General features: G+C 46.1%; 1 protein-coding gene across 1 annotated transcript in view; it reads left to right on the top strand.

The window, feature by feature from the left end:
- Positions 1-572: 572 nt before the first annotated feature.
- The window catches only part of LOC308153607 (protocadherin-16-like), a gene marked incomplete at both ends in the record, with an annotated part of 139,946 nt that continues 114,315 nt past the window's right edge, over positions 573-26,203 (top strand). The window contains 3 exons of the mRNA XM_080526788.1: positions 573-1,421; positions 1,892-2,449; positions 3,128-3,562. Of these exons, the coding sequence (XP_080382914.1) occupies positions 573-1,421; positions 1,892-2,449; positions 3,128-3,562 (1,842 nt within the window). The remainder of the gene's footprint in view (positions 1,422-1,891; positions 2,450-3,127; positions 3,563-26,203) is intronic.

Below are 26,203 nucleotides of genomic sequence, written 5' to 3'. Positions count from 1 at the left end.
TATGAATGGGCCCCAAATACTTTGGAATCTTTCCTGCCTGTCTTTGAGTGTGTATGACATTTTCTCTAATGGTAGACAGACATCTCCCTAAACCATTGCACAATACTTGGTTTACCTGTGCTTTTCCACGTTAGTGCTATTGATCTTTTGGCCTGTAAAAGACACATATCCATGAAGATCTGTTCACTGCATTTCATCCTATGTCCCTCTGGGTAAATGCCAAGAATAAACAGCTTAGGCTCAACAGTAATTTTAATTGACAGAATGTCCTGTATTATTATTCCAAGTTCTTCCCAGAATTCTTGAATTCTTGGACATTCCCATATACAATGAAAAAATGTACCCTTGTCCTCTCTACACCTGTTACATAAGTCTGGAATGTTGGGGTTAAATTTATTGAGTTTTTCTGGTGTATACTCTCATTAACCAATTGTACTGTAGAAGCTTTAAACGAGTGTTAGCGGTCTGGGTTTGAGCTCTTTTGCATGCCTTGTTCCATTTTTCCACAACACAGCACTCTTTAACACACATCTGTGTCGTCCCCCTCCTAGGTTTAGGAAGAAGCAGTCGACATGAAGACCGTGGCAGGAGGAGAGGGTTCTAGAGAGAAGTCGATCATGAACCCGTGGGGGCGCCGCCGAGAGGGGAACTTCTGGACAAGCAGGCTCCTGTTCCTGACGTACGTGGCCCTGGAGCTCCTGGCCGTCCACTCCTCCTCCGTCCAGGGCGGCTCTCTGCAGCTCCAGCTGGACGAGGAGCAGCCGGTGGGCACCATCGTGGGCGACATCAGCGCTGGCCTCCCCGCCGGGGTCACCGCCGCCCTCTACTTCATCTCGGACCACGAGGGCACGGGCGTGGGCAGCGACCTGGACATCGACGAGAGCACAGGCATCATCAAGACCGCCAAGGTCCTGGACCGGGAGCTGAGGGACCGCTACAACTTCATCGCCGTCACCGTGACCGGCGTGACGGTGGAGGTGAACGTGGCGGTCAACGACATCAACGACCACGGACCAGTTTTCCCCAAAAAGAGGGCGGCGTTTACGATCCCCGAACAGACGGCCGTGGGGACCCGGTTCCCCTTGGAGCCGGCCTTGGACGCTGACAAAGACCAGCTGACCACCCAGGGATACCTCATCAGGGACGGGAACGTAGGTCAGGCGTTCCTTCTGGAGACCAGGAGGGGTACTAATGAAGTTCTCTACCTGGACCTGGTGGTCAACGCGGTTCTGGACCGGGAGACGATACCGTCCTATACGTTGTCTCTGGAGGCGTTCGACGGCGGCTCCCCGAAGAGGACGGGGCAGATGGTTCTGGACGTGACGGTCCAGGACATCAACGACCACGCGCCGGTCTTCAACCAGAGCCGCTATCACACGGTCGTATCAGAGAACCTGCAGCCGGGCAGCGACATCCTACAGGTACTATCCTAAAAAAGATCAAAACCACAAAAAGACAAATTGTCGAATACAATGGGAACCTTGCTTTCAAACTGCAAACATGAAGCTAAGAATCTGGTGTGATTATAGATTCTGGCTTAAGCTTTGAGCCTCACATCAAATCTATCGCTAGAAATGCTTTTTTATCATCTACGGAATATTGCAAAAGTTAGACATTATGTTCAAATCAAGACTAAAAACCCATCTTTTTAATATTGCCTTTAAATGACTAAATAATTCAATTATGATTTATATAATGATTAAAGCACTTTGAGCTGCAACGTTTGCAGGAAAAGTGCTATACAAATAAAAAGTTATTATTATTATTATTATTATTTCTCTCTCTCTCTTTCTCTCTCTCTCTGTGTCTCTCTCTATCTCTTTCTCTCTCTGTCTCTCTCTCTGTGTCTCTCTCTATCTCTCTCTCTCTCTTTCTCTCTCTCTCTCTACAGGTGTTCGCCTCCGACGCAGACGAGGGAGACAACGGCCTAGTTCTGTACCAGATCAACCGGCGGCAGAGCGACCCGGACCGCTGCTTCACCATCCACCCCCGCAGCGGCGTGGTCACGCTCAGCAAGCCGCTGGACTTCGAGGTGAAACGGGTCCACGAGCTCGTGGTCCAGGCCCAGGACAACGCCAGCCAGCCGGAGGTTACCAACGCCTTCGTCACCGTCCACGTCCGGGACTACAACGACAACCAGCCCACCATGACCATCATCTTCCTCAGCGAGGACGGGACCCCCCGCGTGTCCGAGGGCGCCCAGCCCGGTCAGTACGTGGCCAGGATCTCCGTGACCGACCCGGACTACGGAGAGTACTCCTCCAACGTCAACGTGTCCCTGGAGGGAGGCGACGGGATGTTCGCCCTGACCACCAAGGACAACATCATCTACCTGATCTGCGTGGAGCGCATCCTGGACCGCGAGCAGAGGGACGCCTACGAGCTCCGGGTCATGGCCACGGACCAGGGCACCCCTCCTCTCAGGGCCGAGTCGTCCTTCACCATCCAGGTAGGTCTCTCAGGTCCTCTGGTAGGGAGATGAAAGGGATAGGGAAAGTTATTCTGCTGATGAGAAGATGGATAGCGATTAGGTTGTACATTGTACATTGTATTTTATCTTTACCTTTTCTTTTGACTGTTTTCCCCTGGTTTTATATTCATTCTATGCTTGTATATGTTTTTATATTCACTTTATGTTCTTATTCCTGTTGTAAAGCACTTTGAGCTGCAATTCTTGTATGAAAGGTGCTATATAAATAAAGCTTACTTACTTACTTACTTACTCTGACCAGGGCTTGTTGGTTGTCCCCCGTGCCAGATTAAAAACCAAAGGTGATCGAGCATTCCAAACCGTGGCTCCCAAACTTTGGAACGCTCTTCCCTTGGATCTTAGATCAGCGGGTCTAAGCATTTAAAAAACAGCTCAAGACTGTCCTGTACAGACAGGCTTTTGGCTAACCCCAAAAGAATCCTGTCTTTTTGTGTCTTGTTATTATTTGTTGTACACTTGTTATTTGTTTCTTGTTTTTATTTTCACTTGTTTACCTATTTCTTTTAACCTGCTATTACCCTTGCTCTTTAATTATGTTTGTATAGCCTATGGAAAGCACTTTGTGACTGCTGATCTGCGATAGGTGCTATAGAAATAAACTTTACTTCCTTACTTACTTACTTACTTACCATCCAGGTGATCGACGTCAACGATAACCCTCCCACGTTCGACCAGCCGGTCTACAGGCAGGTCATCCCGGAGGTGGTGTTTCCCGGGAGTTTCGTGTTGCAGGTCACAGCCAGGGACAAAGACCAGGGGCCCAACGGGGACGTCGTGTACAGCCTCCTACAGCAGGACCACGGAGGGGGGACGACGACTCCCCACGCAGACTGGTTCGGCATCGACGCAGCGACCGGGATCATCACCACGCTGACGCAGCTGGATTATGAGACTGACCCCACGCCGAGCGTGACGGTGGTGGCCAGGGACGGGGGGAGGCCCCCCCTGTCCTCCACGGCGGTGGTCCACATCGTGTTGCAGGATATAAACGACAACGAGCCTGTTTTCGGAAGCAGTTTCTACAACGTGTCCATCGAGGAGAACACAGCCGCGGGGACGTGCTTCCTGGAGGTAGGAACACCGTCTTTCTGTTTTATAACGTTGTTTTGTTCGGAGTGGGGGCAGTCCCACTCTTATTGTTCATTTTATTAAGACAGATACAGTGAAGACAGACAGGAAAGTAAGGAGAAGAAGGGAGAGAGAGAGGGCATGTCAGCAGGGCATGGGCCGGATCCGAACCCATGCCGACATGGACATATGTGTGCACTGTAGACCGAGGTGCTAGACCACTGGACCACCCCAGGCCATGGTGCTAGACCACTGCACCACCCCAGGCCATGGTGCTAGACCACTGGACCACCCCAGACCATGGTTCTAGACCACTGGACCACCTCAGGCCATGGTGCTAGACCACTGGACCACCCCAGGCCATGGTGCTAGACCACTGGACCACCCCAGGCCATGGTGCTAGACTACTGGACCACCCCAGACCACCACTCTCCTTCTTTTGATCTGTTGAGCGGCTAAGTCACTCAGGACATTATTGTCTAGCAATATCAACTTTTTTACAAAAGTAGAATAAATAGAAACATGTAAAGAAAAGAAAAAATACACTCGGGTCAAGAATGGTCTAAACTCATCTAGTATGAATAATATCATCACTGAGAGTCGTTTTTAATGGTGTAAATGCTTCATTGACTGGATAGACTAACTGTTGGTGGAGAGTTCCCCTGCTTTCTGAAGGACTGGAGGATCTGCTCACCTTTTAAAGGTTACCATGGTAACAGAGACAGTGCAGAGCCCTCTGTCAGCTCAGATACAAAGGGAGGTTTCACATTGTTTCCATGCAGGAAGCATTTTTACGGCTTTTTAGGACCTCGACACTGCCTCACTCAGGGACAGGGGCAGACGCAGGCTTCTCTTGGACTGGGTGGAGAGACATATGAGTCATATGAGAGTATGAGACATCTGAGAGTATGAGACATATGAGACATATGAGACATATGAGAGTATGAGAGTAGATGTCTGGGAATCTGGGCGGTCCCCCAATTATAAATCACAGAGAACCCAGGACATCACGAGAGCGCTTAAACGTCTCTGCTGTGTTGTTCTGTGTTGTTGCTGCTCCATGCTGTGAAACATCAGAGAGGAACACTTTGGGGTTAAAGCTCGAGACGAGACAAGCTTATTACCTTACTTCACCACTGCCAGTGGCCCCTGGCCTGAGCTAGATTACGCCTCCTTGCTACGACTGGTGGATTGATGATTCACTTGCTTCCTTAGTCAAATGTATTGATTGTAGTAAGTCACTTTGGAATAAGGCGTCTGCTAAATGCCAAAAATGTAAATGTGTAAAAAAAATGTGCTTCACAACAGAAAAAACCACACACACCACTACTACCTGCCTTTAGACTACACAGACCCACAAGGCTATGATGTCATGAGCTCTGGCTCTCCCAGCATGAAGCTGTAGCTGTTCTTCAAAGCCAGCCTCTCTCTCTGGCCTGTCCTGGGCCTGTTTGGCTGCTGAAGGCCTGTGCTTGACGTGCCATGTGAGGAGAGAGAGAGAGAGAGAGAGAGAGAGAGAGAGAGAGAAGAGAGAGAGAGAGAGAGAGAGAAGAGAGAGAGAGAGAGAGAGAGAGAGAGAGAGAGAGAGAGATGAGAGAGAGAGAGAGAGAGAGAGAGAGAGAGAGAGAGAGAGAGAGAGAGAGAGAGAGAGAGAGAGAGAGAGAGAGAGAGAGGAGAGAGGAGAGAGAGAGAGAGAGAGAGAGGAGAGAGAGAGGAGAGAGAGAGAGAGAGAGAGAGAGAGAGAGAGAGAGAGAGAGAGAGAGAGAGATGCCAGCAGCTCCACATCCCATCCCCTCAGCAGGCCAGCTGACAAGGGGCCTTTTCCTCTCCTCTCTGCATAAGAAGTTCCCACTGCCCCCTCTTTCTTTTCTTTCCACACACACAGTCACAGTACTGTCCAAAGCCCATTACAATAGGGGTATTGTGATCATCAATCCAAACTTTTGAAGTGGGTAAGGGTTTCTCTTTCTCTCTCCCAAGTTCCTTCTCTCTCGCACAGCAGTTGGTGATTATTCTAATACCGTCTGGCACCATGTTTTCTCTACATGTGAGATTGTTTGTCACATGAGCCCTGTGCGTCAATCGCTTCGTGTTTTATAATTAGGTGTTTTTTGAAAAAGGAAAAAAAAAATCGTAAATAATCGTTTTCCGTCCCCGATTAGAGTGACAGGCAGTAAAAAGTGCCTCGTAATGCAATGTGGAAGATATATAAAACAATTAAAAGAGATTCTGGGAGGAATAAAAAAAGGGTGTGAAGTGAAAAATAAACATTTTATTCACCAAGAGCTGCGTTTGTGCTGCGATTTATGAGACAACTCAACACTAGGAGCATGACGGATTATTCGCTTACTTTTAGCGTTTGTTTGTTTGTTTGTTTATTTGGATCCCCATTAACCGTTAACCAATGGCTACTATTAGTGGGGTCCACACAAAATCAACACATCACAGTATAATACAATACAATTCAATAATAATACATTTTAATACAACATAGAAATAAATAAATAAAAATCCCAAATTTCATGCAACCATATCCAGACAAAATCACAAAATCACAATTTACATTATCAACATGAGTAGGTTAGAACAATAATATATGATAGAGCATGTTAGTGAGCTGCTCTATGAACCCTCAGCGTGAACCTCGATGTCAAAGGACCCCGTAGAGCAGCGGTTCCCAACCTTTTTGGACTCCAGGCCCACTTACAAATCTCAAGTATTCGCGGCCCACACAGGCGTTTTACACACACGTAAAAATGTTTTTGTGTCTTATCATTATTCTCTTATTCTTATTGGATGTTTCATATGCATCATCATACAGTCATCATACATACAGTGCAGTAGGCCTAGTAGTAGCACACTGATGATGCATTTTTGAAGGTGGTCAGGTGTCAGGATCATGTATTATAGGTAAATAAGGAGCACTTCACTAGAACAGTACGGTTCTGTCGGGTCCGGTGTGTCTCTGTGTGAGGGTAAGAGAATCGCCCCTCTGTCTGGTTCTGCCGGGTTTGTCTGGTTCTGCCGGGTTTGTCTGGTTCTGCTGGGTCTCTGCTCCAGTGGAAAGGCGAGAGGACGTCCCCAGGCAGCTGGGGAGGAAACGAGCTCCAACGAGCCCTGGCATGGGGGGGGGGGGGGGGGGCATAGGTGGGGGGGGGGAGGGGGAGGTCTGGCATGGGGGGTGGAGGTGACAGAGGTGGGGGGGCTTCCTTCTCTGTCTGGCAGGCTGTCTCTCTCCCTCCTCCCTCCCCCTCCTCCCTCCCTCCCTCCGTCCTCCCTCCCCCTCCCTCCCTCCCCCTCCTTCCCTCCTCCCTCCCTCCCCCTCCCTCCCTCCCTCCCTCCCTCCCTGCCTCCCTCCCTCCCACCCCCTCCCTCCCTCCTCCCTCCCTCCCTCCTCCCTCCCTCCTCCCTCCCTCCTCCCTCCCTCCTCCCTCCCGTACTCTTATCTGATCTCACTTCAGTCCTCATTAGTGGAGTGTGAGGAGAGACTAGATCCCGTGGCTTAGCCCCGCCCCCACCGCCCCCGGGTTTGGGACAGAATAGCCCAGAGCTGTCATCACCCAGGGGCCCCCTTAGCGACATGACAAGAGCGCTGATTACTGCAAGAGAAAATAACTTCAATTTGGGCATTTTGTCTCTTGGTCGCTGAGAGTCAAAGTTGTGCGTTTGTCAGTTGGTTTTGAGACCAAAACCTCTTTCTAGCCTGAGCTGTGAGTCCTTGAAAAGACATTGACACTGATAGCATTTCTTTTTCATCCTTTAACTTTGATTAGTGCAGCTAAATGATAGACAAAGCTCTCTGTGAAAAGCTCTCTCTCTCTTTTTTTGGTCAGGAAACCTAATACATCCCAAGGCTTCATAACACAGTGTGTTTCCAATGAGTATATTCTTGTTCAGGGTGAATTGGAACGCCAGTCATTTCACAGCAACTGTTAGCTACGCAAACTGACAATGAAGTGGAACTCTCTGCTGCCTTTTCTCCATGCCTGCCAATGTGAAAGCAGCCAGACTAATGGAAAAATAAGAATAAAGTTCATAATAAACCCATGAGAATGTGAGTGATTGAGAGCAAACACGTGTCCGTTGCTTGACGATTATTTCTCATTTAAACAATTACTACCGTTAGCAACCGCCTTCCCCAGGTCCACCCTGACAGGTGCTGTTAACATGTCTGCTGGTCCTGAACACTGTTGGTCCGGTGTTCCACGGGTTTTAGAGGAAAACCTAATTCAGTACTTAAGTGGTGTGAGGTCATATTTTTCCCCTAATCCACAGCAAATGACTAATCTCTGTCTGTCACTGACGGTCTTGGAAACATCTGGAAGGTTGTTGAGGTGTTGCGTACAGGGAGGAAGTGTCCTGGGGAACGGTTTCCTGAAAGACAAGACTGGCCCCCTCTCGAAGTCTGGTCTACCCCAAATACAACTACACCCCCTTCAAGGATCCAGAATATGATCGTTTGACTTCGGCTGTGCGATAAAATGTGACACAGTCTGGTCATTTTGGTCCGCATGTCGGCAACCAATGAAAATGTTCAGACTTTTCTTTTGAAACACGGAACTATGTATCAACGTTGTTGAGAATGACAACACAAACTCGCTAGTCAAGCCAAAATGGATTGGGCTAGTTAACTACAACACTACTTTACATTGTTAGCAGGCTCACAAAACAAGCTGTGTTAGTTGACTAGCGATGTGTCGTTCATTTTCAACAACGTGGAAATGGATTCGCATTTTTCGAAAGAAAAGTCTGATCATTACATCAGTTTCCGATATGAGGACCAAAGCATTAGAACGTGTCACAAATGAAAAGGGTTAGTCGCACCATTGCCACCAGGGGAAAGGCTTAGTTTGGATCCCTGCACTTTCCCCTACCTACTCTAGCCCTCCTCCCCAATGACAGACAGACAGGGTAGGTGCAAAACTCACAACCCTATATTTGTGCAGGGAAATTTCAAAAGTAATTGAATCTCTTACTCTTGTTTCGCACTGAAAATAGAGCTTAACAATGCAACGTATAACCATAAGTACCATGGTGTCTTGTACTGTGTTAAGTTAACAGTGAACAGACAGGCTCTGGGTTCTCTCTGTCAGTCTTCAACGTTAGACTTGTCGCCTGCCTTCATTTAATCATCATAACCATGGAGGTTTCTTCCATTAAATTGTCTTAAATCTTTGTTTAATATCCGTCAGCATGGATGAATGCATTGTGAAGTCATTTAGAACTCACAGTCATTCTTTATTGGAATCTTGATTCTGTATTTCTTTAAGCCAGATACTGTTGGAGTATCACAGAGGGCTGTGAAGTGTGAACTGATATCTGGATCACCACCATGGTGGCAGGCAAAGGCAGTTTAGGTCATTAGGCGAAACCACACAGTACCATCTGGCGTTTCTTAAGCTCATATCAATTGCTTTGTCTCAGTTTCAGCTCTGACTGACTGGACTCAGTAGTGAACGTCTTGTGTTTTCCCTCTATTTCCAACGTGTGCTTCGCATCTTTCTACTCCTCCAGAAAGCCACAGTTTCTGTTTTCAATGTCACAGTCACACTTCTTTAAGCATGGACAAAAGGCCAGGCGGGTTCCCCAGCTGGGTTTAACTCCAGCCTGACATAGTATTGAATCAGGGCTTTTTTTGACATCCACCCAAACTTACTACAACAGCCGCAAATAGGGCCGCATCAGACGTCCAGGAAAACAACCATGTAGAAACTATTGAATGTGTTTGTGTGTGTGTGTGTGTGTGTGTGTGTGTGTGTGTGTCTGTGTGTCAGTCTGTGTGTGTGTCTGTGTGTGTGTGTGTGTACCATGTAGAATGCATTGAATGTGTGTGTGTGTGTGTGTGTGTGTGTGTGTGTGTGTGTGTACCATGTAGAATGCATTGAATGTGTTTGGGCTTTGAAAAAGACACCTGGGCGTTCAATCTAGGGATGCTCCGATTTATCGGCCACCGATTTAAATCGGCCGATTTCACTCCAAATGACTCGATCGGTGATCGGCAAAAATGGCCGATCGCAAAAACCGATCTTTTTTTTTTTTTCCTTTTTTTTCCTGGGGAAGACAGATAACTGAACAGAAAACATAGGAGGACGTAACAGTATGTAAACCATGAAGGCCACGTTTCTGATGTCTTTTATACAGCCATATCACTGACTTGGGCTTCAGGCCCTAACTGGGTGATAGGCCAGACTTTTACTATGCCATAAAAATGGGTCTGCGTTTGCTTGGTGCCTAATGGATCAAAACTTTTGTCTAAAAAGCAAAAAATATGTAGGCTATCCAGTCAGTAGGCCTACAGTTATGTATTTTTTTAAAAATCGGTATCGGTATCGGTATCGGTTGATCTTGAGGAAAAAAATTGGTGATCGGTATCGGCCCCAAAAATCCAGATCGGAGCATCCCTAGTTCAATCACTCTCCTAGTCCTCCTGTCACTGGTCTCCTCTCTAAAGGAGAGTTAATAAGTTAAGTTAGTAAGTGTTAAAATCCAGTTAAAGTCCTGCTTGTGTCTGACTTATCACCAGGATATGAACATACAACGTTTACACATTTACAGTAAGATTTACCTTTCTGAGACCAGTGGAATTAGCAGTTTTAGGCTGGTTCTTTTTATTTATTTTTTAAAACTTTTTTTTAAGTTATCACTTTACTTATACATTTTCACTTTATGTATAAGAAACTCTCAAACAGATAGAGCTTCCTTACAAACATAACACAATAGTATGAAAAGAAAAAAGAAACACAAAGCGAAAGTGAGGTCGTGGGATGGTCAAATTAAATCAATATAGAGTTTATCCAATCTAACATACTCTGTTACATGTTGTACAAAAATAGTCATGGAGCGTCAGACATATTGGCTAAATATATGAGGCTGGTGTTTTTATACCTCATATCTTTCTGAAGAGGGCTGGTGACCAACTAAAAGTTCTTGTGTCTGTTTGAACACCAGACTGTTCTCTGTCTCCCTGCAACACAGGATTTCAGGGTTCCCGTGCTGGTCTTAAAAAACCTTAAAGTCTAAAATACAGCAATCCAATCCACAAGGCCTAAAAAGGTAACAGATTTCAGTTATTCGGTCTAAAAATGAGGCGCTAGGTCTTAAAAATGAGATCCTGCAAGGAAATCAGTCCGACCACATCTATTTATGCGGAAATGAATCAAGCTGGAACCAAAAATGCCAATATCGCTTCCTTTTTTGTCTGTATGGCAGTGAAACCCCTAATTTCATCACCTCAAGGATGACAAAAAGCTATCATATGGTGTCGCGAATAGGTCTAACATTCTATTCAAAGAGGTAAAAACAAAAAAGGTCTAAAAAGGTCTAAAAAAATCTGACTTGTTGAAACTTGTAGGAACCCTGGGATTTGCCCTGATGCAAGACAGGATGATCTCTGTGGCTCTGCGGTTTATCACAATATTTATAGGGGGAACGGGCAAAATTGCAGGAAATTCTATGTACTCGCCTACTTAATGTGTTTGCAAATATAATACTTCCTAGAGCACTTACCCCAGGACCGAGCAGGGCCACTGGAGCGAACATAAACAGTGAGGTACATCTGGACAGAGTGTGGGTGTTCAGACCGTAGCCCCTCAGAGAGAGACAGCCGAGGGTGTTTTATTGTGCTCTGACATCCATCATCATCATCCATCATCTGAATCAACTGCCGCTGTCCAACGGGTACAGGAAGAGGAAGAGGTTTGTGTTGAAATGTTTAATGTTCTATGGAGCTGTGGATGGTAGGCTATATCATTCATCAGTGGCTTACTCAGAACGTGTGTGTGTGTGTGTGGGTGTGTGTGTGTGTGTGTGTGTGGTGTAAATTATTATTAACATAAATTATGTAGGCTGTAAATTAGAATACATGTAAAATAATATAAATTACACTGTCAGAGCATTGTGTTTGTGTGTGTGTCTGTGTCTCTGTGTGTGTGTGTGTGTGTGTGTGTGTGTCTGTGTGTGTGTGTGTGTGTGTGTGTCTGTGTGTGTGTGTGTGGTGTGTGTGTGTGTGTGTCTGTCTGTCTGTCTGTGTGTGTGTGTGTGTGTGTCTGTCTGTCTGTGTGTAGTGTGTGTGTCTCTGTGTGTGCGTGTGTGGAGTGTCTTTGTGTGTGTGTGTGTGTGTGTGTGTGTGTGTCTCTGTGTCTGTGTCTCTGTGTGTGTCTGTGTCTCTGTGTGTGTGTGTGTGTGTGTGTGTGTGTGTGTGTGTCTGTGTGTGTCTGTGTCTGTGTCTCTGTGTGTGTCTGTGTCTCTGTGTGTGTGTGTGTGTACGTGTGTCTGTCTGTGTGTGTGTGTGTGTGTGTGTGTGTGTGTGTATGTGTGTGTGTGTGTGTGTGTGTGTGTGTGTAAAACAGTGCCACAGTGAGAGGAGGTGGGAGAGCCAATGTAAATGTTTAGTTTTTTTCGATTTGTATCTGTTTTGTGTTGGACTTGCTAAGTGTACGCTTTGATGAAATATCGTCCCCAGAACACAGAACTCACCTAAACCTAAACCAGCCCCTGAAATGAGCCACACTTAGAGCTCTATTTTCAGCTGGCGCAAAATGGGTACAAGTGCAAAAACAGGCGTAATTATTGGCAATTTGTGTCGGCTGTAACTGGTGGAATCACCACAACATTGAAGCTCTGTCTGGCTGTGCTTAGGCGGGTAGAGTAGCGGTAATAGAGGTGAGTGCAGGTGTGCTGGAAAATGTAAGTAAGTAAGTAAGTAAAATGTATTTATACAGCACCTTTCCCAGACCAAGGGTCACAAAGTGCTTTACATAAGAAACACAATAAAACATAATACAAGAGCGAAAGTCACAGCAGGTTAAAAACAGGCAAAACAAGTGAAAATAAGAACAAGTAACAGACAACAGGTGTAACAGCATCAGCAGGACACAGAAAGACAGGCCCTTGGGGCTATCCAAAAGCCTGTCTATAAAGCCTGTCTATACAGGTATTCTGACCTTAATAATATTATAAGCAACGAGACAGGGACAATTCCTGTGGAAATTGGGAAGTGAGCTTGCCCCTAATGTCCTGTTCGAAGTAAAAAAAAACTTGAATTGAATGTTGCAAACAAAACAAAACAAAGAATGCCCAATAGTAATTAGAGTTTTTCTGACAATATAGGTTTTGGGGCTGGTGGTTTTTGGTGGATTTAGCGGTTTTTAGACTGTGGTTAGGCTGGAAATTGTCAATCCTATCTGGCAACCCTGACCACAGGGCTCGTAAAGACAAACTAGCCTTTTTTGAAAGTTACAGTTGGTGGTTGTCATGACAACTCCCTCTTAAATTATGGTAAAACTGAGTTCGCTAGGTGTCAAACAAACGGCCCTCAAGTAAAAACTATACTTTTTTTTTCTAAAATATGATTATATTACACACATTAGGCTATTGTGCACACTAATAATATTTCAGACAAAGTGGCCAGACTTGGTGTCGGGGTTTTGCGTTGGTAGTCATGTGAACACAGGGTTCCCACACCTTCTGAAACATAAAATACAAGCACCTTTCAAGGACTTTCAAGACTCAATTCCTTCAAATTCAAGGATGCAACACACTCGTCACATACACACATAGTTTGAGACAGATCTAGATGAGAATGTATATAATAGGAATGACCATGAACAGGTTTCAAATCTAACGGCGTTATGTCAGTTTAAAATCTAGCTAACTAATTAACCTTCGTAACTAGTATGGTTGTTTTAATCCCTTCTACATGTTACCTATATGTATTTATTTCGAGAGAGAGAGAGAGAGAGAGAGAGAGAGAGAGAGAGAGAGAGAGAGAGAGAGAGAGAGAGAGAGAGAGAGAGAGGAATTCAAGCACTTTCAATGACCCATGTCTATTTTCAAAAACCTTTAAGACCTTGATTTATTTTTCTCAAATTCACAAACTTTCAAGGATTTCAAGGACCTGTGGCAGGAGCCCTGTGTACAGTACATGGGCCTTTTGTAATGACATATGTGGACATAGCGAGTCGTCATGCTGAGAGCAGACAGTGTGAGGCTGAAGTCTTATGAGGGGGACAGAGGTCCCGCTGGTGTGGAGAGAGGCTTCGGAGAGAGGCTTCCTGCTCACATCTGGAGGGGAAGGAAGGAAGATGGGCTTAAGCTGCTCTCTCGCGGGACGGGGGATGTTCATCAGACATTCGGCCGGTCTGCCAGACTGTCTGCTGGGCTGCAGGTGAGGCTGACCTCTCTGTGTCGCTGCCAAGGCTCTGTGGAACGGCTGTGCTGTGAAGAGCACTTAGATATGGGGGAAAGAAAAGGAAAGGAGAGAAAGAGAGAGAAAGGAAAACAAGGAAGAGGGACAGTCGGTCGGCCTCTGGCAGCTGGGACCGAGCTCAGACACAACAGCTCAGATCCAGCTGTGGAACACTTCTCTTCTCTATGGGGCGGCTGTGGCGCAGGAGGTAGAGGCTGGTGGAGGTAGAGGCTGTGTCTCAGGAGGTGGAGGCTGGTGGAGGTAGAGGCTGTGTCTCAGGAGGTGGAGGCTGGTGGAGGTAGAGGCTGTGTCTCAGGAGGTAGAGGCTGGTGGAGGTAGAGGCTGTGTCTCAGGAGGTAGAGGCTGTGTCTCAGGAGGTGGAGACTGGTGGCGGTAGAGGCTGGTGGAGGTAGAGGCTGTGTCTCAGGAGGTAGAGGCTGTTGCACAGGAGGTAGAGGCTGGTGGAGGTAGAGGCTGTGTCTCAGGAGGTAGAGCCACTGTCTAATGATCGCAAGGTTGGCAGATCGGCGGTTCGAGCACCGGCTGGCCACATGTCGAAGTGTGCTTGGGCAAGACACTGAACTCCAAAATTGCTCCCAGTGAGCGGGCCGGCGCCTTGCATGGCAGCTTGCCGCCATTGGTGTGTGAATGTGTGTGTGAGTGGGTGAATGAGAGGCCGTTGTAAAGCGCTTTGGAGCACCAAAAAAGGCGCTATATAAGTGCAGTCCATTTAGCCTACCATTTACCATTTTCTCTTCCCTGTCTGTGTGGTGTTGGGGGGGAAAGATCCCCTTTCTTCTTCTTCTTCTTCTTCTTCTTCTTCTTCTCCCTCTCTCTTTGCTTACTCGTCGTCCCCCCCCCCCACACACACAACCTCCTTATCTGTTCCCACACCGTGTGTGTCCCCGCGGTCCCCAGTAACCGGTAATCGAGTTACAGTTGTTCCGCTGACGCCGTCGTCCCTCCAGAGAGGTGACATGTGGAGAGGAGCAGGTGAGACTCACATCTGCTGACCCTCGGACACACAGCTCTCTCCTCCTCCTCTCCTCTCCTTCTCCCCTCCCCATCTCTCCTCCTCCCCTCCTCTCCTCTCCTTTCTTCCCCTCCTCTCCTCCACCCCTCCTCTCCTCCCCTCTCTTTCCCTCTCCTCCTCTCCTCCTCCCCTCCTCCCCTCCTTTCCCCCTCTCCCCTCCTCCTCCCCTCCTCTCTCCTCCTCTCCTCATCTCCTCCTCTTCCCCTCCTCTCCTCCACCCCTCCTCTCCTCCCCTCTCTCTCCCTCTCCTCTTCCCCTCCCCTCCTCCCCTCCTCCCCTCCCCAGTTCTAGTTACCCCAGGGTCAGGCTTAACCCAATTAACTGACGCGGGCTAAAGAGTTGGTGTAAATTACCACAGGCTGAGGACAAACTGCAGGTGTGAAGGTCTCAGAGCGTCAATGGGACACTTTGTGACACAGTGTCTTGTTCAGGGCTTATAGACAAGCCCCACTTCTGTCTGTCTGACCTTGGTGAACAGATAGTTAGACACTTTTCTACCTTGGTGAACAGATAGTTAGACATTTTTCTACCTTGGTGAGCAGATAGTTAGACATTTTGCTACTTCAGTGAACAGATAGTTAGACACTTTGCTGTCTTGGTGAAGAGATAGTTAGACACTTTGCTGTCTTGATGAACAGATTGTTAGACACTTTGTTACCTCAGTGAACAGATAGTTAGACACTTTGCGACCTTGGTGAACAGATAGTTAGACATGTTGCTACCTCAGTGAACAGATAGTTAGACACTTTGCTGCCTTGGTGAAGAGATAGTTAGTTTGCTGTCTTCCTTGTGTGGTTGAGAGAGAAACTGTAAGAGACTGGCATGGCAGTCTATGGAGGAGTGGCAATGCCGCCTGTTCTCACAGCCAGCGGTCCCCTTTTGCACATGTGCTTGGCAGCTAAGCACGGCTAAACACACAGGGTGTAAGGAAGCCTCATCTGCTCATGAAATTCATTCCGTCCCAAAAGCAAAATCTGTGTTAAACCATCCATCCATTCTCCTGCTGCCTCGTCAGGAAAAACAGAGCTAGGGAGAGAAGGATGTTGTGGGATACCAGGGGCCGGATTCACCAAGCGTTTTTAAGAACAAATTTGTTCTTAAGACAAAACTTAAGAAGATTTGGTATTCCCGAAGAAAATCTTATCTTAACTTTAGTTTTTTCTTAACTTTCTTCTTAAGATTTTTCCTAAGATAGAACTTAAGAACAAATGAGATTCTCCAAAACAAAGTTCTTAGATTTCTTCTCAAATGTCTTCTTAACTTTAAGAGAAGCTCTCACCTGTCTTAAAGCAGCTAAAGTGAAAGGTAAGTCTTACTTGAACAATTTTGTATTGCATTTATTTGATTTTATTAATATTTAGTTTAGCCCTAGACAATGTGTTAACACATATTGTTAATTCAAGTTGGTCAGAGTACTTTTGTGTGAATGTTTTGTGTGAATGTGTGAATGTCTATCACATGTTTGTATGTTTGAGATATAACTGAAATGGGCCTTTCAGCCTGTGTCACATGTAGGCCTATTCCTAGATTACACCACAATGTACTCAGAAAGTAAATCAAGGAGGCAGTTGTTGTATTTGATGTATACTACTTAATTAATCATTATGAACATGTTATTTAAGTAGGCCAAGTAACTGAAACAATGTCCTTACTATTATTTATTTTATATTCACATTTTAGATTGAAGTTCTTCATAAGTTCAAAAGAGAGAGAGAGACACACAGGTGTAAAAATCACAGTTCAAAATCTAAGAACTTCTTAAGTGAGAAAACTAAGAAGTTCTTAAGACATAGAAAAAATAAGAAAAAAATGGTGAATAGCGTTTAAGAACATTCTTAGGAACATCTTATCTTTTTTCTTAAGAATTGTCTTAAGAATTATCTTAAGAACACTTTGGTGAATCCGGCCCCAGATTATTTAACGAAATAAACGATATCTGAGGCGAATAACAATCACATTGTTTGTGGTCCAGTGTGGTGATATGAGAAAGTGCTGGTGTTGAGATTCATGTCAGGACTTCCTGTCTCAGACACATTCTATCTTATACATTATTCATGAAGGATCTGCCTTCCTTTTCGTAGAAATGTCTGTACTATATATACACACTGTCCTAAAACATCCTAACCGCCGAGCAGATTGTCTCCATATACAGAACATGGCTGTTACAAAGAATGCATCGCCGATGTCTGCCAACAGCCTAAGCCAACCCACACACCCCCACACACCCCCCCAACCCCTCCCCACCCTCCTCCCCTCTCCTCCTCCCCTCTCCTCTCCTCCCCTCCGCTCTCCTCTCCTCCCCTCCCCATCTCTCCTCCTCCCCTCTCCTCCTCCCCTCCTCCCCTCCCCATCTCTCCTCCTCCCCTCCCCTCTCCTCTCTTCCCCTCCTCTCCTCCACCCCCCCTCCCTCCTCCCTACCCCCCTCCAGCCTTGCCAGTTGAAACATTGAAGTGAACAGCAAGGCCATGGAAACAGACCGGTCTATTCAGCAAGAAAGAGAGAGTGCAGACAGTGCATTCATCATTCTATTTCTGGTCGTAATTAGATCAATTAGGGGTTACTTACTTAATTAGGTGGCTGAGAGGGAGGTCGTTAGCTTTGGATCGGCTCTCGATGAGGGTGAGATGATTCTATTTTATTTTATTTATTTATTTATTGGCCAGCAGGGGCGGATTTAGGATTGTAGGAGATCCGGGGCTTAGCCCAGAGGGAGAATTAGCCCAAATGGAAATTTGCCTTCAACCTTCAACTTACCACCACCTTAAAGCGGACAAAAGGCACTGGAGAACACATTCACACCCTTTAATGAAGCAAACTAATTGTGGTGGTTCTGGGCACAGAGGGAGGTCAGCACACGTAGCTCCCCCTGTCAGTCACCATCATTTATATTTGTATAGAATTACATAATTGATGGGCTGAGGCTAGTTATGTTACAGTATGTATATCAGGGCAGACTCTGTGCTCAGCACTTATATTGTATTTAGAGTCTTGTCCTGTGTTATATGACGATATATTACATGTATTGTTGGCCTGTGTATAGTACTGTGAAATCAAATTCCCCCTGGGACATTAAACAAACTTAGTTAGTTAGCGTTACATCTTAGGATAGATTTGAGTCATGTTCTGTATACATACATACTATAAGGGCATACTTAATGTGGTTACTGCATGTTTACTAGCTGTAACATTAACGTTAAATCATTATTTTTCACTTGTTACTCAGTCAACCAGAGTGCAGATATCAAAGACTATCAGCCTGTTATTCACTTTATTTGTATAAGTATTATCGTTTGTTTGATTTCTTACCATGTACCGTAACAGTACCTTGCTATTTTTCATTTTCATTATAACATAACGTTATGTTATGATAGCCAGCTAGCATTAGCAAACCGGAAAAGTAGTGTCAGTGAGTCAGTCACCTTTCTAATAAGATTCACAAACCTGAAACATCATCTATGTCATCACTGCTGGTGATGTCATTGTTGTCAGCTGCTGATACGGCTGCTGCAACAGTTCTTGGCGATTGTTTTTTTGAAAAAAACTTTCGGATATCCATCCTTACACTTTTGTCAGGCACTGATTGAGAGGCACTGATTGAGATCACTTCTTCTTCAGGGCAGGGCAGGCTACGCAGTACGCAGGCTAATGTCGCGCAGCTGCTGCCTCTCTGTTGGACTCCGGTACTGCACGTTACTCACATTTTTTTTTTTTTTTTTTTTTTTTTTTAAAGTAAAACATTCAGGGCTTTTCAGAAAACATCCGGGGCTTGAGCCCAAGTAGCCACCCCCTAGCGCCGCCCCTGTTGGCCAGGGACAGTACACATTAATAAACCAGTTGGTAAAAAAAAGAGTCAGTTTTAGCCAAATGGCTACTTTTCAATTGTTGTCCCTGTGGCCAGATGTCATAAGCCGTTCTCTAAAAATAAATAAAAATAAACATTGTATACAAGTAAATTTATCAGAGCAGTATAGCAATAGGCTCTCATTAACTAACTAGGCCTACTAGACATTATATACAATATTATTTTCAGAAAAAGCATGTAAAAGCATGTAAGACATGATGATAGGGGGATGATAGGTGGGGTCGTCCTTAGGAAATACACAAAGTAACTAACTAAGTAACTAACTAACTAAGTAAAACTTTATTTATACAGCACCTTTCATACAAGAAATGCAGCTCAAAGTGCTTTACAACAGGAATAAGAACATAAAGCATAGAATGAATATAAAAGAGTAAAAAGAAAAGGTAAAGATCTAACTTTCCATATCCCTTTCATCTCCCTACCTTACACAGTCTTTCTGTACTCCCAGAGGAGGAGTGTACGCACATTATGAACCCCGGCCAAGTGTTATCTGGGCCCCAGCCCTGGTCTGAATGTGAGGGGGGGAGAGGGGCAGCCCTGGGTGGGTGAGAGTCTGTGGTTTGTTGTGGGCCAGGTCTGGTATGAGGAATGTGGCCCTGATAATACGTCCCTCCCAGTCACTTACCTTACTCTTCTCACTTTAAGTCGGTGAGACTGAATGTCCCTGTTGCGTAAAGCTCACCTATGAGTGGCTAGAGAGGCTAAAGTAAGACTGATTTAGATAGCCTGTCACGCAATGCATTCTAGGTAAAATAAGACACTTGACAGAAGAAAACAACATGGCGGCCGAAACAGCTACACCTAGCTATACCTAGCTATACCTAGCTACCCAGCTACACCTAGTTACACCTAGCTACACCTAGCTACACCTAGCTACACCCAGCTACACCCAGCTACACCTCGCTACACCTAGCTACACCTAGCGGCGGAAGATCTGACAGACTCCCTTGTCTTAGCATTAGCATTGGCAATTTCAACAAATCTGAATGGTAACGGTCATGGTCCCTCTGGACCACAATACAACCTTTACTGGGTTGTAGTACGGTCGGAATTTGACCATAATATGAGTAGAACAGAGCCAGGTCTGGTTGTCGTAACTAACCCCGATCTGACCACCTCACCAGAATGTTAGGGTTAGAATGTCCATGGCCCAGGAGTTGATTGGCTCTGGACACTCTACCTAACCGAATCCTCACCATGGAAATGCCAAATCTTAGCCAACATGTGGCATGTGGCCCAGTTACCACTTGGAATTATGGCCCAGAAACGGGCAAGATACGGTTACCACATCTAACCATTAACACTAGAACAGCTGTGCTGAGTAGTCTTTACAATGGGAAGCTGCTATTTACACACAACGACCACTAGCTGGCGCGTCTTGTAAATTAGCCTGCCTCCTACACAGAAAAATGGCAAAATAGCTTCATACTAGCTTATCCTGATGTGATTTTGAAAATGTAAGGATACTGGGTGGTAGAACGCACATATCTAGGGAAAGTCATGAAAGGAGGGTCCTGAAATTTGATACAGTGCAAAGATATAAAAACATTATATTATATATATATTATTATTATACATTAATTTTTACTCACTGTGTCACTACTGTTCTAGTGTTAAGCAACCAGACCTGGCCAAGATCTGGCCCGTTTATCAAGTGATAACTGAGACAACCTAAAACCTAAAAAGACAACCAAAAAACCCCAACAACAACCTAGGTCAGAGGTTCCCAAAGTGGGTGCCGCGGCACCCTGGGGTGCCGCCAAATCTGCTCGTAAAAAAAAAAAAAAAGTATAATATAAAATTATAATAATAATACATGAATAAACGTTTGTTTATTACATGTGCAATGGAGTTCATAAGCAAATAAAATATATATTTCTCAGATTTGAAAGATATTAATTTACTAACTAGGCCTACTAGTTACTAACTAACTACTCCTCACTGAAGTCTTGGACCAAGCGGTGAAAATGGTTAATTATGTAAAATCACGCCCGCTGAAGTCACGGCTGTTCAGCACATTGTGCAATGAGATGGGGTCCGAGCATGAGGGGCTCTTATTACACACAGAGGTCCGCTGGCTGTCGCGGGGCAAGGTGTTATCCCGTGTCTATGAGCTCCAAGATGAACTGATGTCAGTGAGCACGACTTGCCATACAAAGAACAATTGGAAGATGAATCGTGGTGGATTAAGCTTGCTTATCTGGCAGATATTTTCAGCCACCTTAATGACCTCAACATAAAAATGCAAGGGAAGGCTGAGAATATCCTGACAGCGACAGACAAACTGAACGGATTCCGATCCAAATTGAGACGGTGGCAAGACGGGGTGGCCAAGAAAAACACAAATGTTTACGTTGACGGCCAATGACGCAGCACACAAGTCAGCGTCTTTCTTGAATCTGATCGCTGCGCACCTACGTATGCTGGAGGAGAGATTTGAGTCCTATTTCCCTCCAATGAACGAAGACTTCGACTGGCTCCGGGATCCGTTCAACCCCCTCTCATCAGCATCAGCCGCTAGTTTGAGCAGCAAAGCTCAAGATGAACTGGCAGAGCTCATTATGGACCGCACACTGAAGCTCAAACATGGTGAGCTAGGTTTGGATAGGTTTTGACTGCTTGTGGGACATGAATATCCATCTCTCTCAGAGAGCGCCATCAAGGTGCTTTTACCCTTCCCAACCTCCTACTTGTGCGAGCTGGCTTTTTCTTCTCTAGCATACGTCAAGAACAAGACACGCACGCGTCTGTCAGTGGAACAGGACCTGCGTGTCGCGGTGTCCACTATCTCTCCCCGCATAAAGAGACTCTGCTCCCAAAAGCAGGCGCATGTGTCCCACTAATGCGCACAACATATTTCTTTGTTTTGTATTTCTCTCAATTTTTACAATTCTGTCATGATTATTATTGTTAAATTATTATACCCGTTTGGTTCAGATGTGAAATAATAATCTCAGAATGAGCATTGAAATGAGAATTACATTTTAAGGCATTATTTTAAGCCCCCCAAAAAAGCATTGTTCCATTGATTGATTATACAGGCCTTTGATATTTTATTTGTGTGAAGAATTCCCTCTGAGTCTCCTCCCATATTGTACAATCCTTGAGGGCCACAATTTTATTTAATTTAGCGATAGTTTGACTGACCTATGCATTCTTGCCCATCCATTACAGTTCATTTATGACTTTTATTATCTTGTTAAAATTCATTGGGGCAATACTTATGTATTATATATAAACACACATTTTCAAACCAATTCATCGTGTATTGTTTTTAGTTTAAGCTCCGAGGCATTTTTTAAATCTTCGTAGAGTTGGGGTGCCTTGGAGAAGGGGGAAAGCTTCAGGGGTGCTTTGGTTAAAAAAAGTTTGGGAACCTCTGACCTAGGTTTAGAAGAAGTTCATAGAAGAAGGTTTTTCCTTCTAGCAATGGCCCCGGGCCTGAGCTGGATTACTCTTCCTGCTACGACTGGTGGATTGATGATTCACTTGCTTAGTCAAATGTATTGATTGTAAGTCGCTTTGGAATAATGTGTCTGCTAAATGCCAAACATGTAAATGTAATGACACATCCACATACCAGCCAGATCTGGCCTTTCCCTGGCAAAGATCAGGACCGGGTCTGACAGCCAGAGTCTGTCCGCTTCTGTCCTGGGCAAAACAAGTTGTACCTGGTCCACGTCCACACGTCTGGTCTGTTTAATGCAAAGACAAGGCTTAGCCAATTCTGGCCCAGGGAACATTTACATTTTTGGCATTTAGCAGACGCCTTATTCCGAAGCGACTTACAATCGCTACATTTGACTAAGCAAGTGAATCATCAATCCACCAGTCGTAGCAGGAAGAGTAATCTAGCTCAGGCCAGGGGCCACTGGCAGTCGTCGTGATAGAATATTTTTTGTTTTTTTATAGACACTGGAGAAACAGTACAAGGGGGGAAGTAGAAATCTTAGGAGACACAGTATAGGGGGGTAGTAGATGTCTCAGGAGACACAGTGCTGGGGGGTAGTAGATGTCTCAGGAGACACAGTGCTGGGGGGTAGTAGATGTCTCAGGAGACACAGTGCTGGGGGGTAGTAGATATCTCAGGAGACACAGTGCTAGGGGGGTAGTAGGCTAGATGTCTCAGGAGACACAGTGCTAGGGGGTAGTAGATGTCTCAGGAGACACAGTGCTGGGGGTTAGTAGATGTCTCAGGAGGAGCAGTTAAGGTGTAGCCTGAAGAGATGGAGGTCTTCAGTCTTCGGCAGAAGACGGGGAGATGGACTCTGCAGTTCTGACAGCCGTGGGAAGCTCACTCCACCAGCGGGGTTAGCCAGTATAGTGAAGAGACGAGAGACGTGAGACGTGACCGGGAAGCGTGACTGCCGTGTTGGCGTAGAGGTGGTCGGGCTAGTCGGCCAGGGAACAACGTAGCTCATCTGGATGCCTGTAGGAGACAGGATGTGGGACAGATCTGCACTGTAATTTCTCCTCTCCTGATTGGGGAGCAAGCTAGCATTCCACAGCCAAGACTATCTCTCTCTCTGTGTGGTCATGGCAGTGTGGGGACCGGCTCATACCGTGTATTAGCTAACTGTGGGATGTTCCACACATGCTTGTTAACTGGAAATAACGCAATGAAACCTTAACTTACCTTCTGGCGAACACATTTCTCAGTGATTATAGGCTAACTAACACCTAAATCTGCTCTGTTTTTTTCCGATCGTCATTTTCCCCCAAAGTTCCCAAACTCTTATGTGCCACATGACACGCATGACACATATGCACGCACACGCAAACCACACGCGCACCACACAGAGAGGGAGGTTGAGGGGAGAGATTTTTCTTTTTTTAATTGTGGCTACCCAACACTGTCTCTCTTGGCGTCAGACAGAGAGGCACCCAGCCTTGCTGCAGCTCTCTCAGCTTACTCATACCCAGTCTGTCTGTCTGTCTGTCTGTCTGTCTGTCTGTCTGTCTGTACTCTAGCACCACTTCTCCAAGGTGGTCCACCATCACACTCATCAGCTCAGTATCTTATTGTAGCCTCCCTACCGTATATACTCTACCAGTTATGCGTGCTTATTTGTCATGTGGGGAAAACAGCAAACTCGATCTTGCTTTATCTATTCTCTTAAGTCTTAAGTGTTGTGTTTCCAGTAAAGATTAAGTTGAACTATAGGGAGGTAGGTGTTTGGTTGAAGACAGATTCCCAGTATAATTAATTTGGTCCAGTGCAGTCAGTGGAGGTCTTGCTGAGGAAGGAGTGCAGCTTCTTTTATCTACGTTATTGAAAGGCCAAATCTTTGTTTAGATTGGGCCGTGCAGCCAGGCGCTGTGAGGAGGCTTTAGGCTGGGAGGAGGGAGAAGGAGGGAGGAGGAGAGAGGAGGAGGGCTCTGCTGTAGTTAGGCTGGGGGGGTGAGGAGGCTGGGGGGGTGAGGAGGCTGGAGGCAGGGAGAGAGGAGGAGGGAGGAGGAGGGAGGAGGAGGGCTCTGCTGTAATTAGGCTGGGGGGTGCGCAGGGCCCCTGGTTCCTCTGGATGATGTGGTATCAGAGGGTGGTGGGGGGGTAGGGGGACAAGATGGGCTGGAGAGAGTGTGTGTGTGTGGGGAAGCAGGGGGGACTGGAGTGTGTGTGTGTCTGTGTCTGTGTCTGTGTGTGTGTCTGTGTGTGTGTGTGTGTGTGTGTGTGTGTGTGTGTCTGTGTCTGTGTCTGTGTCTGTCTGTGTGTCTGTGTCTGTGTCTATGTGTCTGTGTCTGTGTCTGTGTCTCTGTGTCTCTGTGTCTGTGTGTGTGTTACGTTCTAGTTCTAGTTAAAGAGACACACACAAACACACAGACACAGACAACCAGGCTACTCATAGCCGTCACAGTGTGTGTCTATGTGTCTGTGTCTCTGTGTGTCTGTGTCTGTGTGTCTGTGTGTGTGTGTGTGTGTGTGTGTCTGTGTCTGTCTCTGTGTCTGTGTGTCTGTGTCGCTGTGTCTGTGTCTGTGCGTCTGTGTCTGTGTGTCTGTGTCTCTGTGTCTGTGTGTCTGTGTCTGTGTCTGTGTGTCTGTGTCTCTGTGTCTGTGTGTGTGTGTGTGTGTCTGTGTCTGTGTGTGTGTGTGTGTGTCTGTGTCTGTGTCTGTGTGTCTGTGTATGTCTCTGTGTCTGTGTCTCTGTGTCTGTGTCTGTCTGTCTGTGTCTGTGTGTCTGTGTCTCTGTGTCTGTGTGTCTGTGTCTGTGTCTGTGTCTGTGTGTGTGTCTGTGTCTCTGTGTCTGTGTCTCTGTGTCTCTGTGTCTCTGTGTCTCTGTGTCTGTGTGTCTGTGTCTGTGTCTGTATGTGTGTCTGTGTCTGTGTCTGTGTGCCTGTGTATGTGTCTCTGTGCCTCTGTGTCTGTGTGTCTGTGTCTGTGTCTCTGTGCCTGTGTCTCTGTGTCTCTGTGTCTGTGTCTGTGTGTCTGTGTATGTGTCTCTGTGCCTCTGTGTCTGTGTGTCTGTGTCTCTGTGTCTCTGTGTCTGTGTCTGTCTGTGTGTCTGTGTCTGTGTCTCTGTGTCTCTGTGTCTCTGTGTCTGTGTCTCTGTGTCTGTCTCTGTGTCTGTGTCTGTGTCTGTGTCTGTCTCTGTGTCTCTGTGTCTGTGTCTCTGTCTCTGTGTGTCTGTGTCTCTGTGTCTGTGTCTCTGTGTCTGTGTCTGTCTGTGTGTCTGTGTGTCTGTGTCTGTGTCTCTGTGTCTCTGTGTCTGTGTGTCTCTGTGTCTGTGTGTATGTGTCTGTCTCTGTGTCTGTGTGTGTGTCTGTGTCTGTGTCTGTGTGTGTGTCCGTGTCCGTGTGTGTGTGTGTGTGGTCAGCAGGTCATAAAGAATGGTACATTCAGCCAGGTGTCCACCAGGGTTAGGAGAGGACCACACTGGCTTATCTAGGAATGTTACAGGAACAACAGTGACCTCACATCCCCTTGTTTTCACTCAGAAGTGCTCTCTACAGGGGCTCTTTCTTAAGGCCAGAGCGCTCAGCCCCGTAGAGAACGTTTCAAAAAAGAACTTAATGGTCAAACGCCCAGAAACCAACTGCTCAAATCCTCTAACACGGGCCTCCTCATCCAACCTAGCGCCAAACTCCGGACCTTTGGGTACAGAGCCTTCAGTGTGGCAGCCTGTGTCTCAGGAGGTAGAGCCACTGTCTAATGATCGCAAGGTTGGCAGATCGGCGGTTCGAGCCCCGGCTGGCCACATGTCGAAGTGTCCTTGTGCAAGACACTGAACCCCTAAATTGCTCCCAGTGAGCGGGCCGCCGCCTTGCATGGCAGCTTGCCGCCATTGGTGTGTGAATGTGTGTGTGAATGTGTGTGTGAATGGGTGAATAAGAGGCCGTTGTAAAGCACTTTGGAGCAGCTTTGGAGCAGCAAAAAAGGCGCTATATAAGTGCAGTCCATTTAACATTTACCATTACATGTGCATTATTACATCATTATTACATCATTACATCATTACAGCATTATGACATCACCCCCCGGTGCAACTCATACTTTGATGAAATATGAATAGTATTGAATCCCTGTCGTGGTGTTCAGCTCAACAGTTAAAGTTGAAGTTACAGGCA

The sequence above is a fragment of the Nansenia antarctica genome (genome assembly GCF_963989245.1).
Source record: "Nansenia antarctica genome assembly, chromosome: 1".
NCBI lineage: Eukaryota > Metazoa > Chordata > Actinopteri > Argentiniformes > Microstomatidae > Nansenia > Nansenia antarctica.
Note: the sequence above shows the minus strand (reverse complement) of the source record. Positions and strands in the feature narration are given on the sequence as shown.